The 16,207-nt window shown below is 44.8% G+C and overlaps 1 protein-coding gene across 1 annotated transcript in view; it reads left to right on the forward strand.

Moving 5' to 3' along the window:
* Window positions 1-16,207, forward strand: part of DNAH2 (dynein axonemal heavy chain 2) — a 104,444-nt gene that overhangs the window by 56,319 nt on the left and 31,918 nt on the right. Inside the window, exons 37-50 of the mRNA XM_069542841.1 lie at window positions 95-284; window positions 822-1,002; window positions 1,959-2,086; window positions 2,428-2,580; window positions 3,210-3,335; window positions 11,025-11,243; window positions 11,450-11,567; window positions 11,778-11,914; window positions 12,437-12,574; window positions 12,665-12,823; window positions 14,814-14,966; window positions 15,142-15,233; window positions 15,508-15,706; window positions 15,859-16,083. Coding sequence (XP_069398942.1) covers window positions 95-284; window positions 822-1,002; window positions 1,959-2,086; window positions 2,428-2,580; window positions 3,210-3,335; window positions 11,025-11,243; window positions 11,450-11,567; window positions 11,778-11,914; window positions 12,437-12,574; window positions 12,665-12,823; window positions 14,814-14,966; window positions 15,142-15,233; window positions 15,508-15,706; window positions 15,859-16,083 — 2,218 coding nt within the window. The remainder of the gene's footprint in view (window positions 1-94; window positions 285-821; window positions 1,003-1,958; window positions 2,087-2,427; window positions 2,581-3,209; window positions 3,336-11,024; window positions 11,244-11,449; window positions 11,568-11,777; window positions 11,915-12,436; window positions 12,575-12,664; window positions 12,824-14,813; window positions 14,967-15,141; window positions 15,234-15,507; window positions 15,707-15,858; window positions 16,084-16,207) is intronic.

Genomic DNA, 16,207 nt, shown 5'->3' on the forward strand with positions numbered 1-16,207 from the left:
CCGTGGGGAATGAATGGGGTGTTTGGGGTGGGGGCAGTGAAAGCTGAGCCCAGGCTTCTACGAGTCTGGCCTGAATCCTGTCCTCCACTCACAGGTGTTACATGACACTGACCACGGCCCTGCACCTGCATCGAGGCGGATCCCCCAAAGGTCCTGCGGGCACAGGGAAGACCGAGACGGTCAAGGACCTGGGCAAGGCCCTCGGCATATACGTTATCGTGGTCAACTGCTCCGAGGGCCTGGACTATAAGTCCATGGGCCGGATGTACTCAGGCCTGGCTCAGGTCAGCATCCTGCCAGCCTGGCCAGGACCAGCCTGACCCCTCCATATCTTTTAGTTTCAGAAAATCAGCTGAAACCCAGATCTGGTTCAGTGCCCTGTAACTGATGACACTGCATCGCCTCAGTTAGTTCTTACAACTGGGGAAGTCCCTGCGCTTCCCTGAGCTCACTTTGCTTATTTGCATAATCAGAAGGTTATGTAAGGATTCAGTAAGAGAACTAGTGTAAAGTCGTGCATGCTGGGGGCGCTCAACACCCACAAGTTCCCTACCCTGCTCTCTTTCCTACCCACAACTCTCAGGCATTCTCCTAGATCCTTCCTGTCTGATGGAAAGTTCTGGCCAGAAACTACAAAACTACCACAGCCCCTTCTCACACACACTCACACATGCACACTTGCACACATTCATTTTAGAGGCCACTGTTTCTAGCCAAACACTTCAGGGGGAGGATAGGTTAGTCACAGTTTCTAGTTTTTCCCAGTCCAGGGTCACTTGTCTTCCTCCCAGCAACTCTGCCCCTCCTCCCCCCAACTACAGACGGGTGCCTGGGGCTGCTTTGATGAATTTAACCGCATCAATGTGGAGGTGCTGTCAGTGGTGGCCCAGCAGATCCTGTCCATCCTTTCTGCCCTGGCTGCTGGCCTCACCCGCTTCTATTTCGAGGGCTTTGAAATCAATCTGGTGTGGTCCTGTGGGATCTTCATCACTATGAACCCTGGTAAGAGCCTGGGAGTAGAGTAGATGGGGCTCCTGGGGGCAAATGTCTGTGCATCTTTCCTCTCCCCCACCCCAGGCCAGTGCATTTAGCCAACTGCAATGCTGCTAAAGGCAACAAAGTGTGAGAAAAGGATGAACACATGCATTTCTAGGAGAAGGGGAAGCAACCTTATGGTCTTTCCTAAAGGGATTAGTGTTGGCTCGGGTGCGTAGATTTCATCCTAGTCTTTCAAGGTACTTAGCTTTTTTCTTCTGTTGAACTAGCTCCTAGAGTTCTGGTCTATCTGCCATCCCTTTTGTCAGATGAGAGAACCTCCCTGAAGTGCAGGGCCTAGGGTCTCTCATCACTGTTGCCTAGGAACAGCTCTGTGGGTAGGATCTAGGAGAAAACAGGAAAGGGCTTCCGCACTAAAAGAATCAGAGAAACAGCTGCGATTTCTATTAGCACCGAGTGAGTTATATTGGGTCAGCCACAAAGTTCATTCAGGTTTTCCCATAACATCTTAATGAATAAACCTGAACAAATTTTTGGCCCACCCAGTCCATGAAACTTGGAGAGATGGGAACAAGACAGCTCTGTAATTTGAGTCTGAAGCAGGGCCTTGCAGCAAGTAAGGAAAGGGCCAGGGGTAGGAAAGAAGAGCAGAGAGGTGTGGGAAAAGCCAGGGCTGAGATGAGAGAGGAAGAGATCTTGGAGATGGAGCTGGGGAGAGGGCTCAGGATGAAGCAGAGAATGGGGAGAATGGGATTGATGGGGAAGTAGGTCTTTGGGAAGCAGTGTCCCCTGGAGAAGGGAATGGCTACCCACTCCATTATTGTTGCCTGAGAATCCACGGACAGAGGAGCCTGAGAGGGTTTCAAAGAGTTCATAGGGTTTCAAAGAGTTGGACATGACTGAGCAATCAACACTTTTGCTTACACTCTCATGGATTCTGAATACGTGGTGCTGTTTTCCAGGCTATGCTGGCCGCACAGAGCTTCCTGACAATCTTAAATCCATGTTCCGGCCAATTGCCATGGTGGTGCCCGACTCTACACTTATTGCAGAAATCATTCTTTTTGGGGAAGGCTTTGGCAACTGCAAGGTATTCTGATCATCTCTTGTCTCCGATACTTTATTTCTCATCCATGATTACCCTCTGGGCCCAAGAAACCCCCCTCCCCAAAATCCTCACAGTCATTTTATCCTACAAGAAATGTACCTGACTCTCAGTAGGATATGGGGGCAGGAGAATCCAGAGGAGAGAGGTCTTCCCTCTACCACGCCACTGGTCCTTGATGGCACAATTCACAAGACCTTCCCATCCCTTGTCCTCCAGCTGCTTCATGCCCGGGCACCCACCTTCTTATATCTGTAACTGTCCCTACACAATGCAGAGGGATTTATGAGGAAATGGATGGTTCCTTCCTCTGTTTTGGCCTCCAGGTTCTGGCCAAGAAGGTGTACACACTCTACTCTCTGGCTGTGCAGCAGCTCTCCAGACAGGACCACTATGACTTCGGCCTGCGTGCCCTCACCTCCCTCCTGCGCTATGCTGGCAAAAAGCGCCGCCTGCAGCCCGACCTGTCTGATGAAGAGGTAGACTGAGGATGTCGTCTTGACCCTTAAACACCACCACCACTGGTCCTCTGCGCCTTCACTGGAGTTTTTCACATCCTTACTTTCCCTCAATCAGTTTTCCCACTCTTCCAGCCCTCCTTGGTGTTGCCCAAGTTCTACCTGTCCTGTTGCTCAAGACTAGCTTGGGTGTATCCATTGTTATTTCTTATTTATTTATTTTTGGCTGTGCTGGTTCTTCATTGCTGCATACGAGCTTTCCCTAGTTGTGGTGAGTGGGAGCTACTCTTTGTTGCCATGCATGGGCTTCTCATTGTGGTGGCTTCTCTTGTTGTGGAGCACGGTCTTTACATGCTTGGGCTTCAGTAGTTGCAGCCCTCGGATTCAGTAGTTACGACTCCCAGCCTCTAGAATGGGGGCTCCAGTAGTTGTGGCCCATAGGCTTAGTTGCTCCACGTCCTGTGGTATCTTCCCAGACTAGGGATCAAATGCATGTCCTCTGCAATGGCTGGCAGACTCTGGTTCACTGTACCACCAGGGAAGTCCTCCCTTGTTCTTAGCTCCTGCCTCTCACCCCTCTAGAGAGGAAAGGCCTAATGAAGAGCTGGGCTCTGGCTCCTCCAGCCTGAGTCTCTGTCTTTCCCCTCCAGGTTCTGCTGCTCTCAATGAGAGATATGAATATTGCCAAGCTGACTTCCATCGATGTGCCCCTCTTCAATGCCATTGTACAAGATCTGTTCCCCAGCATTGAGCTGCCGGTCATTGACTATGGCAAGGTATTTGATCCCCAAGACTCCCTGGCCTCTTGTGTGAATGTGGATCCTGTGGTGTCCTAGGAACAAGACACCTGGCTTCCAGGCCTTGTTCTGCCCTTCACTGGCTATCCATTCAACTAGCTATGACTTTGAGCAAGATGGTTACCCTTTCTTTGGGCTACTTTATCTATAAAGTGGGACTCCCTGGTGGTTAGGGAATGATGCAAACTTATTCCAACACTCTACATTCTCCCCTCAACTCCCCAGGCCCCGACTCACCTGCTCAAGGACTTCTACTCATCAGTTCCTTGACTTTATGGAGATCTCTAGTCCACTGGCCTCTCTACTTTATACCCGTCAGCCCTCTCCTGTCTCTGCCTCTCTCCTCATCCTCCCTTTTGAGGAGAGACTGCTAGGAGCTGTTTGATAAGGGAGAAGAGTGGGATGGAAAGGGCCAGGGGAGGAGAATTCTAGAATGTGTAGGAATTTTCTTCTCTGGCAATATGGCAGTTTAGATATCCTGAGTGATCCTTTCCATTGAAACCACTAAAATGCTGGATAAAAATATAAAAAAAACACCTTTTAAAATGTATTGCTAAACTGGCAAGAAAGAAAGAATTCTGGGATGAGGAGGGGAAGTAAAAGCAGGGAGGCAAGTGAATTGCCAAGCTGGCTTTCTCCCTGAAAGGTTTTGTTGAACGTAAGACATGAGGAAAGGAGATAAAGTAGCTCAGGTTTTGAGGTATAACAGAAAACCCAGTCGTGCATAGACTTTGGCCCACAAGGGAAAACACCTTCAGTAAGTGGGAAAGTGAGAAACCCACCACTGAGGAGGGTCCATACAGTAAAGAAAGTTGCTTGTCACGACTGATGGCAGTGAGGGGAAGGGGCAGAGTCTCCTTTGAGACTTCCTAACCTTGAGTCAGCCTCACATGGTTTCTGGTCATCGTTTATTTTACTGTGTACTCCCCCCAAATCTCAAATTTAGAATTTAATTTGAAGTATTTCCAGGTTGTTAGTGTCTCCCCCAAGCGACTGGCAGAAACAAATGCAAATTATTTCTAGAAGAATGAAACTTCAACTTAAGAGCCCAAAGAATTCTCGTAAAAGCCTAAGAAAATGAGCAACTTCTGGTCAAAAATCACAAAACAAACAAGGAAATAAGATATCATGAAGGGAAACCAGAGAACAACAAAACAGCGCAATCAGACCCCAGAAGACTACAGATATGGACAATAATCAGTACAGAATTCTAAAAGTACCTACATTTAATATGTTTAAAGAAATAAGAGAGAAGTTTGAAACTGTGATCCAGGAACAAGATACTTCTAAACAGAGTAGACTTGAAAAGAACCAATAGAATTGCTACAAATGAAAAAATATATTATAATTGAAATTTGAAAAACCCAACAACCTCATTATATTCAGAGAGGACTTCTAGGTAAAAAGGTGGATTAAAAACAATTTTGTTTCCTTTTGAAAACCTGCTGCAACTACTCTAAAGGGATGTTTTTTTAAAAAGGCATCTATACCAGGAAGGAGTGAATGAGAGAGGCGATAACAACAGAAGTATAGACATAGGAAATAAATGAATCAAGTAGTGACTTGTGTTGTGACTCTCAGCAAACCTGAGAGGCTGGAAGTAGGGAGAATTGTTAAGTAGGAAGTAGGTGTTGGGGGTGCTAATCCTCAGTCACTTAGTCATGTCTGACCCTGCAGTCCTATGGACTGTGGACTGTAGCCCGCCTGTGGACTGAACTACAAGGGAAGCCCAAGAATACTGGAGTGGGTAGCCTATCCTTCTGTCCATGGGATTTCCCTGGCAAGAATACTGGAGTGGGTTGCCATGCCTTCCTCCAGGGGATCTTCCTGGCCCAGGGATTGAACACACGTCTCCTGCATTGCAGGCGGACTCTACCACTGAGCCACTGAGTTAAAGGAATTAGACTTGTGGAAGCCCAAGAATACTGGAGTGGGTAGCCTGTCCCTTCTCCAAGGGGATCTTCCTGAGCCAGGAATTGAACCAGGGTCTCCTTCTTTGCAGGTGATTCTTTACCAACTGAGCTATCAGGGAAGCCCACTGAGTAAAGGGGATGTAGCTAAAATAAGAAGGATTGGAGGCAAACTGTCTCAGGGCAGGTCTCCCCTTCTCTGTGTCCCTGGATGGCTGTCACTTTTCCACTTTGGCAGAAGACTAGAGGGTAAAAATAGTAGGTCTCTGGTTTGGGGGACACAAAATATAGTTGAGGAAAGGAGAAAACCTTGTTAAAAATGGAGATAAAGAAACTTTCCTGGTGATCCAGTGGCTAAGACTCTGAACTCCCAATGCAGGGGGTTGGGGTTCAATCCCTGGTCAGGGAGCTAGATCCCACATGCCACAACTAATGAGCCGGTGTGCTGCAACAAGACCTGTCACAGCCAAGTAAATAAATATTTTTTTAATTAAACAAAAAAACTTGGGGCATGATGCTCAATATACATACACACACATAAATACACACAAACATGATAATACAACTAATTCTCAGACAGTGGAAGGACGTAGTAGAAGTGAGGCCTCTTAGTGTATTTGAGAGATACAAGTAAAATCCTGCATATGTTTGAAATTATTTGGTTGCATTGGCTGTGTATTTTAAAAGGTCACACTCTTCTGGGACCCACATGTGTCATGGCTCTATAAGCATTCATTTATTTTTTATTTTTAAAAAAATTTTATTGAAGCCTAGTTGATTTGCAGTGTTGTGTTAGTTTCAGGTGTACAGCAAAGTGATTCAGTTTTATATATATGTAAATCCACATATATATGTGTATATGTAATTATAATAACTTATTTATATATAATAATTATATACATATATACATATAAGCCCAGGACCAGACGGCTTCACAGCTGGATTCTACCAGAAATTTAGAGAAGAGCTAACACCTATCTTACTCAAACTCTTCCAGAAAATTGCAGAGGAAGGTAAACTTCCAAACTCATCCCATGAGGCCACCATCACCCTAATACCAAAACCAGACAAAGATGTCACAAAAAAAAGAAAACTGCAGGCCAATATCACTGATGAACATAGATGCAAAAATCCTTAACAAAATTCTAGCAAATAGAATCCAACAACATATTAAAAAGATCATACACCATGACCAAGTGGGCTTTATCCCAGGGATGCAAGGATTCTTTAATATCTGCAACTCAATCAATATAATACACCACATTAACAAATTGAAAGATAAAAACCATATGATTATCTCATAGATGCAGAGAAAGCCTTTGACAAAATTCAACATCCATTTATGATAAAAACACTCCAGAAAGTAGGAATAGAAGGAACATACCTCAACATAGGAGAAGGAAATGGCAACCCACTCCAATATTCTTGCCTGGAGAATCCCATGGACAGAGGAGCATAGCAGGCTTCAGTCCCTGGGGTCACAAAGAGTCGGACATGACTGTGTGACTACCACCACCTCAATATAATAAAAGCTATATATGACAAACCCACAGCAAACATTATCCTCAGTGGTGAAAAATTGAAAGCATTTCCCCTAAAGTCAGGAACAAGACAAGGGTGCCCACTCTCACCTCTACTATTCAACATAGTTTTGGAAGTTTTGGCCACAGCAATAAGAGCAGAAAAAGAAATAAAAGGAATCCAGATTGGAAAAGAAGAAGTAAAACTCTCACTGTTTGCAGATGACATGATCCTCTACAAAGAAAACCCTAAAGACTCAACCAGAAAATTACTAGAGCTAATCAATGAATATAGTAAAGTTGCAGGATATAAAATTAACACACAGAAATCCCTTGCATTTCTATACAATAACAATGAGAAAACAGAAAGAGAAATTAAGGAAACAATTCCATTCACCATTGCAACAAAAAGAATAAAATACTTAGAAATATATCTACCTAAAGAAACAAAAGATTTATAAATGGAAAACTATAAAACACTGGTGAAAGAAATCAAAGAGGATACAAATAAGTGGAGAAATATACCATGTTCATGGATCAGAAGAATCAATATAGTGAAAATGAGTATACTACCCAAAGCAATCTATAGATTCAGTGCAATACCTATCAAGCTACTAAAGGTATTTTTCACAGAACTAGAACAAATAATTTCACAGTTTGTATGGAAATACAAGAAAACCTTGAATAGCCAAAGCAATCTTGAGAAAGAAGAATGGAACAAGAGGAATCAACCTGCCTGACTTCAGGCTATACTACAAAGCTACAGTCATCAAGACAGTATGGTACTGGCACAAAGACAGAAACATAGATTAATGGAACAAAATAGAAAGCCCAGAGATAAATCCATGTACCTATGGACACCTTATCTTTGACAAAGGAGGCAAGAATATACAATGGAGAAAAGACAATCTCTTTAACAAGTGGTGCTGGGAAAACTGGTCAACCACTTGTAAAAGAATGAAATGAAACTTTCTAACACCATACACAAAAATAAACTCAACATGGATTAAAGATCTAAATGTAAGACCAGAAACTATAAAACTCCTAGAGGAAAACATAGGCAAAACACTCTCAGACATAAATCACAGCAGGATCCTCTATGACCCACTTCCCAGAGTAATGGAAATAAAAGCAAAAATAAACAAATGGGACCTAATTAAACTTAAAAGCTTTTGCATAATGAAGGAAACTATAAGCAAGGTGAAGAGACAGCCTTCAGAATGGGAGAAAATAATAGCAAATGAAGCAACTGACAAAGAATCTCAAAAATATACAAGCAACTCCTGCAGCTCAATTCCAGAAAAATAAATGACCCAATCAAAAAATGGGCCAAAGAACTAAACAGACATTTCTCCAAAGAAGACATACAGATGGCTAACAAACATGAAAAGATACTCAACATCACTCATTGTCAGGGAAATGCAAATCAGAACCACAGTGAGGTACCATCTCACGCTGGTCAGAATGGCTGCTATCCAAAAGTCTACAAACAATAAATGCTGGAGAGAGTGTGGAGAAAAGGGAATCCTCTTACACTGTTGGTGGGAATGCAAACTAGTATAGCCACTATGGAGAACAGTGTGGAGATTCCTTAAAAAAACTGGAAATAGAACTGCCATATGACCTAGCAATCCCACTGCTGGGCATACACACCGAGGAAACTAGAATTGAAAGAGACACATGTACTCCAATGTTCATCACAGCACTGTTTATAATAGCCAGGACATGGAAGCAACCTAGATGTCCATCAGCAGACAAATGGATAAGAAAGCTGTGATACATATACACAATGGAATATTACTCAGCCATTAAAAAGAATACATTTGAATCAGTTCTAATGAGGTGGATGAAACTGGAGCCTATTGTACAGAGTGAAGTAAGTCAGAAAGAAAAACACCAGTACAGTATACTAATGTATATATATGGAATTTAGAAAGATGGTAACGATAACCCTATATGCAAGACAGCAAAAGAGACACAAATGTACAGAACAGTCTTTTGGACTCTATGGGAGAAGCCTAGGGTGGGATGATTTGGGAGAATGGCATTGAAACATGTATATTATCATATGTGGAACAGATCGCCAGTCCAGGTTTGATGCATGAGACAGGGTGCTCAGGGCTGGGGCACTGGGATGACCCAGAGGGATGGGATGGGGAGGGAGGTGGGAGGGGGGTTCAGGATGGGGAACACATGTACACCCATGGTGGATTCATGTCCATATATGGCAAAAAACACTACATTATTGTAAAGTAATTAGCCTCCAATTAAAATAAATTTAAAAATAAAACACAAAATTTTTATTAATGCCTAGTTGACTTACAGTGTTGTGTTAGTTTCAGGTGTACAGCAAACTGATTCAGTTTTATATATATGTAAATCCACATATATATGTGTATATATTATACATATTTTACATGATGTATAATTACATATATATTTATATGTATATTCTTTTTCAGATTCTTTTCCATTATAGGTTATGACAAGATATTTTATATGGTTCTTTGTGCTGTAACATTGTTCAGTTGCTCAGTCATGTCCGACTCTTCGAGACCCCATGGACTACAAAACTCCAGGCTTCCCTGTTCTTCACCATCTCCCAGAGCTTGCCCAAACTCATGTCCATTGAGTTGGTGATGCCATCCGACCATCTCTTCCTCTGTTGTCCCTTTCTCCTCCTGCCTTCAATATGTCCCAGCATCAGGGTCTTTTCCAATGAGTCAGCAGTTTGCATCAGGTGGCCAAAGTATTGGAGCTTCAGACTTAGCATTATTCCTTCCAATGAATATTCAGGACTGATTTCCTTTAGGATTGACTGGTTGGATCTCCTTGCAGTCCAAGGGACTCTCAAGAGTCTTCTCCAACACCACAGTTCAAAAGCATCAATTCTTTGGCTCTCAGCCTTCTTTATGGTCCAACTCTCACATCCATACATGACTACTGGAAAAACGAAAAACTACTGGAAAAACAAAGGTCTGACTATATGGACCTTTGTTGACAAAGTAATGTCTCTGCTTTTTAAAATGCTATCTAAGTTTGTCATAGCCTTTCTTACAAGAAGCAAGCATCTTTTAATTTCATGGCTACAGTCACCATCTGCAGTGATTTTGCTGTAAAGTAGGTGCTTGTTTATTTTATATATAGCAGCTGTATCTGCTAATCTCAAACTCTTAATTTATCCCTGCCCTTTCCCCTTCTGGTAACCATGAGTTTTTCTTCTGTGTCTGTGATTCTGTTTCTGCTTTGTAAATAAGTTCATTTGTATAATTTTTAAGATTCCATGTAAGTAATATCATATGATATTTGTCTTTCTCTCTGTGACTTCAGTTCAGTTCAGTTCACTCGCTCAGTCGTGTCTGACTCTTTGTGACCCCATGGACTGTAGCACGCCAGGCCTCCCTGTTCATCACCAACTCCCAGAGCTTACTCAGACTCATGTCCACTGAGTTAGTAATGCCATCCTGCCATCTCATCCTCTGTCGAGTTACTTAATCCTCTGTGTGACTTACTTAATATGATAATATCTAGGTTCATCCATGTTGTTGCAGATGGCATTATTTCATTATTTTCTACCACATCTTCTTTATTCATTCATGTTGATGAGCATTTAGGTTACTTCTGTGTCTTGGCTATTGTAAATAGCACTGCTATGAACACTGGGATGCATTTATCTTCTCGAATCAGAGTTTTCGTCTTTTGTAAGCATTTCTTTTTAACTTAGTTGGTGAGTTGTTTAATGTCTGGCTCCCCCACTAGACTATGGACCCTGAAATGGGATGAACACTAATTTGTTCTCAGCACCAAGCACACTGCCTGGCACCTACTTTAGAGGTTTAATAAATATTTGTTGAATGATATTAGAAGATATTTGTAGAACTTTGTATCAGACATTGTGTTTCCTGCTGACTATTTTATTGAACACAACAGGCCTAAGGGTGAAGTACTATCATGACTCCCAGTTAACAGATTAGGAAACTGAGTCTCAAAGAAGTTCACTCACGCAGGTTCACATGGCTGAAACCTACCGACCCAGACTGGCTGACACCAGAGCCCAATCTCTTAACTCTGCAATTGGCCAACTTCCCAAGGAAAGAACAACTGTCAGGGTGCAAAGGGCCCTGGTGCCATTTTTTAAAACCATTTGAGTATTATCCTCCCAGACACTGGGGAGCTTTTGAAAGCCCTCTATATGCCTCACCGTTTTTTTCTGCTTCCTGTATTTCCCCTTCTCTCAGCTGCGGGAGACCATTGAGCAGGAGATTCGGGACATGGGCTTGCAGCCCACCCCGTTCACCCTCACCAAGGTCATCCAGTTGTATGAAACCAAGAATTCCCGCCACTCCACCATGATCGTGGGCTGCACAGGCAGCGGCAAGACTGCCTCGTGGCGGATTCTCCAGTCCTCCTTGTCCTCCCTGTGCCGCGCGGGGGAGCCCAACTTCAACATTGTCAGGGTGCGGAGCTGGGGCAGTGGGACTGCTGTCCAAGACTTGAGTAGCAGGCGGGGGCGCCAGGATGTAGGGAGGGCAGTACGGACCAGGAGGGCGGCCTGGGAGGGGTGAGAGAGACCGAGGCTGAATACAAATACCTGGAAATAAAGGGACAGCCTGGGATTTGTGTCTGCCAGCAGCTCAAAACTCCCTTCCTGTGTCTATTTTAGGAGTTCCCTTTGAACCCTAAGGCACTGTCCCTAGGGGAGCTGTATGGGGAATATGACCTCAACACAAATGAATGGACGGATGGCGTCCTGTCCAGTGTCATGAGGACGGCATGTGCAGGTACCCAAGGGGTCGTGGGGTGGGGAGAGCAGATTCCTGAATTTCCTGAGGGGGTGGGCAGTGTGGGGATAGAAAACTCAGTTTTGGGGAAAAAATGCTTGGAAATGCAGAGATCCCAGGAAGCAACTGCTTGCGTCTCCAGGAAGATGAGCATGGAGGGAGGGCAAGGTAACAAAGCTGTGGTTTCCTTCTCCTCCACCTCCTACCAAGACGAGAAACCAGATGAGAAGTGGATCCTTTTCGATGGCCCTGTGGACACTCTATGGATTGAGAGCATGAACTCCGTCATGGATGATAACAAAGTGCTGACCCTCATCAACGGAGAGCGCATCGCAATGCCTGAGCAGGTTGGGGGGTGGAAACTGGAGGGCCCCAGGGCAGGGCTAAGGGGAAGAGCAGGGCCAAGAGGAAAGAGGAAGTTCTATAGGAACAAGAAAGAGAAGGAGGACACCTGGACTCAGGGCAGCCTGTGAGACTGAAGAAGAGATGCCTGTCTGCCACGGACGCTGAGGACAATCATATAGAGAACTATGTACCAGGATGCGCTGTGGCAGAGACTAAAGCAGTCTCATTGCCACTGACATATGGGGGAATGACCTGCCCTTGTGCACCTGGGCTGTAATTTATGAGCTTTTGTAAAGAGCCCACCCTTTCCTACCCAATCAAACAATGTGAGGTGAAGAGAGACTTCTCATAAGGATGACCTTGAATAAGCCCTAATTTTTTTAAATAAGCAAATCATTTGTAAAGCTTAGGTCCTTATTCATCCTGCCACATGTGGTACTCAGTAGAGACACCTTGAGGCATCAGAATTCTGGGTGTTTTTACTACTGAGAGAAAGACAAGGTTCTGACCAAGTGTATCTGTAGGTGTCTCTCCTGTTCGAAGTGGAGAACTTGGCAGTGGCCTCCCCGGCCACCGTGTCTCGCTGTGGGATGGTGTACACCGACTACACAGACCTAGGCTGGAAGCCCTATGTTCAGTCATGGTTGGACAAGAGGCCAAAGGTATGAAGGAGATGGAGGAGCGGCAAGTAACCAGTGGGGTCTGGGGGTGGTGCACAGAATAATTCAGAGCTCCTGCTCATTCAATGCCAGGTGGAGGCTGAGCCCCTTCAGCACATGTTCGAAAAGTTCATCAACAAGATGCTGACCTTCAAGAAGGACAACTGCAATGAGCTGGTGCCCCTCCCAGAATATAGCGGCATCATCTCCCTCTGCAAGCTGTACTCCGCCCTGGCCACACCGGAGAATGGGGTGAGAGGGGGCCAGGGCAGGAAGGGCTCTCAACCTCCCGGGAAAATGTCTGGGAAACGATGTGTCTGAGACACAATTGGAACATGAGGCTTGAGTGGAGCAGAGACTCCAAGAGGAGGCCTCACCAACTGTGGAGGCAGCAAGGGTGTGTATGAGGGTGTGTGTGTGCGTGCACACGTGTGTCCACGTGGGCACATGTGCTGCAAGGCCAAACTATATATTTATATCCAAATCAGATAGAAAGCACAATGGGCTTCACTATAATTTCCTGCCTGTATTTAAGAGCTGAGGATAGTTCATTTGGTTCCTCATTTTCTCCATTCTTCTGAAATTAAGTATTAAATCTTGGAATCTGTGAGCCCTTGGGATACTGTTTTTGCTGGGAGGAGCTCCCCAATTAGTCTGATGAGGGGCTTTAGAAATTTCCAGATTAACTGATATTGAAGAACATTTTTGTTTAGTTTAGAATTATGGTGTAAGGACCAAAATTAGATATTTTTCTGCTGAGATTAAATCACTGCCTAGAAATGGTTCATATTGTTTTTAAGGGCATTACCAGCTCATTCAACTATTAATATATAGTTATATAACAATTAGGATCTATAACAGTATGTGTCATTCCTGATATGATCAATATAAATTAAAACTATGTAGGTGAACTTGCAAGCTGACATGTAGGAAAATGATAGTAAGGTAGTATCAATGGCACTCAACTGCTGAGGAGGACTGCTGGGGGAAGAAGGCTGATGAACAGAACAAAGAGAGGAGGGCAGTCTATGCCAACAGGATGACTTTTGCAGAAACACAGATAGGAGAGCCAGCCCCCCGCTGGGCAGGGTGGGCTGATGGGTGGTGTCGGTGTGTGGTGCCTCTTAGCTGTAGCAGAGACCCTGAGAAGAGGATGGTGAGATGTGTACGAGTGTGAGCTGGAAGGACAGAATAAGGACTCTGGATTCAATACAGCAGACACCAGAGTCTCAGCACAACTTCCCGTGGTGCTTTTGTAGCTTAGTAGGTTTATGTAAATGTTTTGATTTAGGTTTCTCTACAACTACATGGTTTTCCAAACAGAACCAGGAAGGGAGGGAAATTTTAATTCTTTGTGATGAGTTGCCAAAATAGACCCCTCCATCTCTCTTTTTAAAAAACATGTATTTATTTGGCTGTGTTGAGTCACGTGGGCTCTCTAGTTGTGGCACTCAGGCTTAGTTACCCCACAGCATATGGGATCTTAGTTTCCTAACCAGGGATCGAACCCAAGTCCCCTACATTGCAGAGCAGATTCTTAACCACTGGACCACCAGGGAAGTCTCTCTCTCTCTTTTCTATTCACCTTTATGTTGCTTAAAAAGTTTTTTTTCATTGAGGTATAATTGATTTACAATGTTGCATTAGTTTCAGGTGTATGGCAAAATGAATCTGTTATACAAATACATACTTCTATTCTTTCTTGATTCTTTCCCCATATAGACCATTACAGAGTATTGAGAAGAGAGATCCTGTGCTATAGAGTAGAGCCTTGTTGCTTAGCTATTTTATATATAGTCATGTGTATATGTTAATTCCAACTTCCCAATTTGTCCCTCTCCCCAACCTAGTCCCTTTGGTAACCATATGTTTGTTTTCTGTGAGTCTGTTTGTGTTTTATAAATAAGTTCATTTGTATCATTATTTTTTAGATTATTCACATAAGTGATATTTGTTTTTCTTTGTCAGACTTACTTCACTTAGTATGATAATCTCCAGGTCCAACCATGTTGCTGCAAATGGGATTATTTCATTCTTTTTAAAGGCTGAGTGATACTCCATTGTATATCTGTACACATCTGCTTTATCTAGTCCTTTGTTGATGGACATCTAGGTTGTTTCCACATCCTCACTATTGTGAATAGTGCTGCAATGAACACTGTGGTGCATGTATCTCTTCAAATTATGGTCTCCATCTCTTCAGTTAATAGATTTAGGATATTTCCTCTTCTTTTCCATGCAGGTGAACCCAGCTGACAGTGAGAACTTTGCCTCCATGGTAGAGCTGACATTTGTGTTCAGCATGATCTGGTCGGTGTGTGCCTCTGTGGATGAGGAGGGCCGCAAGAAGATCGACAGTTACCTCCGAGAGATCGAGGGCACTTTTCCCAACAAGGTCAGCGCCTTCCAGCTCAGCTGTCCTATTTTTCTATAACCCTGGTCCTCAGACATCTTGAGCCTCAGCCTGCCACCCAGCTCTCTTTCTTCTTCCCCATTATCTATGAGTGCTTTTTCTGGGCAGGGAAAGCCAAAGGCAGGCTTTGGTAATCTGACACACATTCCGTCCTCAGGACACAGTGTACGAGTATTTCGTGGACCCAAAGATGCGGAGCTGGACATCGTTTGAGGATAAGCTCCCTAAGAGTTGGCGCTACCCTCCAAAGTCAGAGCCGGGCCTGGGGGGTGGGTCAGGCTTGGGATTGCGGTGGGGGGAGATTTGGCAAGAGAGTTGAGATGACTTTCCAGGACAGGAAGCAGAAGCTAGAGGAAATGGGACAGGGTCCCTGAGGAGAATGCCTGATCCCCAGGCCCCACAGGAGGCAGGGTGGGTGATCAGAGAGCAGTGATGCTAGAGGAAGAGTGGGGAGCAGAAGGAAGCAGGAGTTAGAAAAGAGTGGGCCATGATCTTGAGACACAGTCCCTTTCCCCACCCCCAGCTCCCCCTTCTATAAGATCATGGTGCCCACCGTCGACACTGTCCGCTACAACTACCTGGTGAGCACCATGGTGGCCAGCCAGAACCCTGTCCTGCTGGTGGGTCCTGTGGGGACTGGAAAGACCTCCATCGCCCAGAGTGTCCTGCAGTCCTTGCCCTCCAGCCAGTGGTCAGTGCTCACAGTCAACATGTCTGCGCAGGTGTGTGGCAGGACCCCCGGGCCAGGTTGCCAGCCCCTGCTCTCTCCCTGTCTCTGCTCCCCTTTGGGAGCCCAGTGCCCGCTGGACATGCCTCTCTAACCTCGAATTTCTCTCTTGAGACCCAAGCGTTCATTCTGTACCTTTCCCACCAGACCACATCTAATAATGTGCAGAGCATCATTGAGAGCAGGGTGGAGAAGCGAACCAAGGGTGTCTATGTGCCTTTCGGAGGCAAATGCATGATCACCTTCATGGATGACCTCAATATGCCAGCCAAGGACACGTTTGGGTCCCAGCCCCCGCTGGAGCTGATTCGCCTCTGGATTGACTACGGCTTCTGGTATGATCGAACGAAGCAGACCATCAAGTACATTCGAGTAAGCATCCAGAGAATCTGTTCTTCGAGTCTCTGTTCCTTCCCGTGATGGGTTCTGTCCCTACTCCACTGGGACCCCAGGATAAAGTCCTGTAAGCCTGTGTTCCTCCCCACAGAGGAGGGTC

Source organism: Ovis canadensis, chromosome 11, assembly GCF_042477335.2.
Source record: "Ovis canadensis isolate MfBH-ARS-UI-01 breed Bighorn chromosome 11, ARS-UI_OviCan_v2, whole genome shotgun sequence".
NCBI classification, from domain to species: Eukaryota; Metazoa; Chordata; class Mammalia; order Artiodactyla; family Bovidae; genus Ovis; species Ovis canadensis.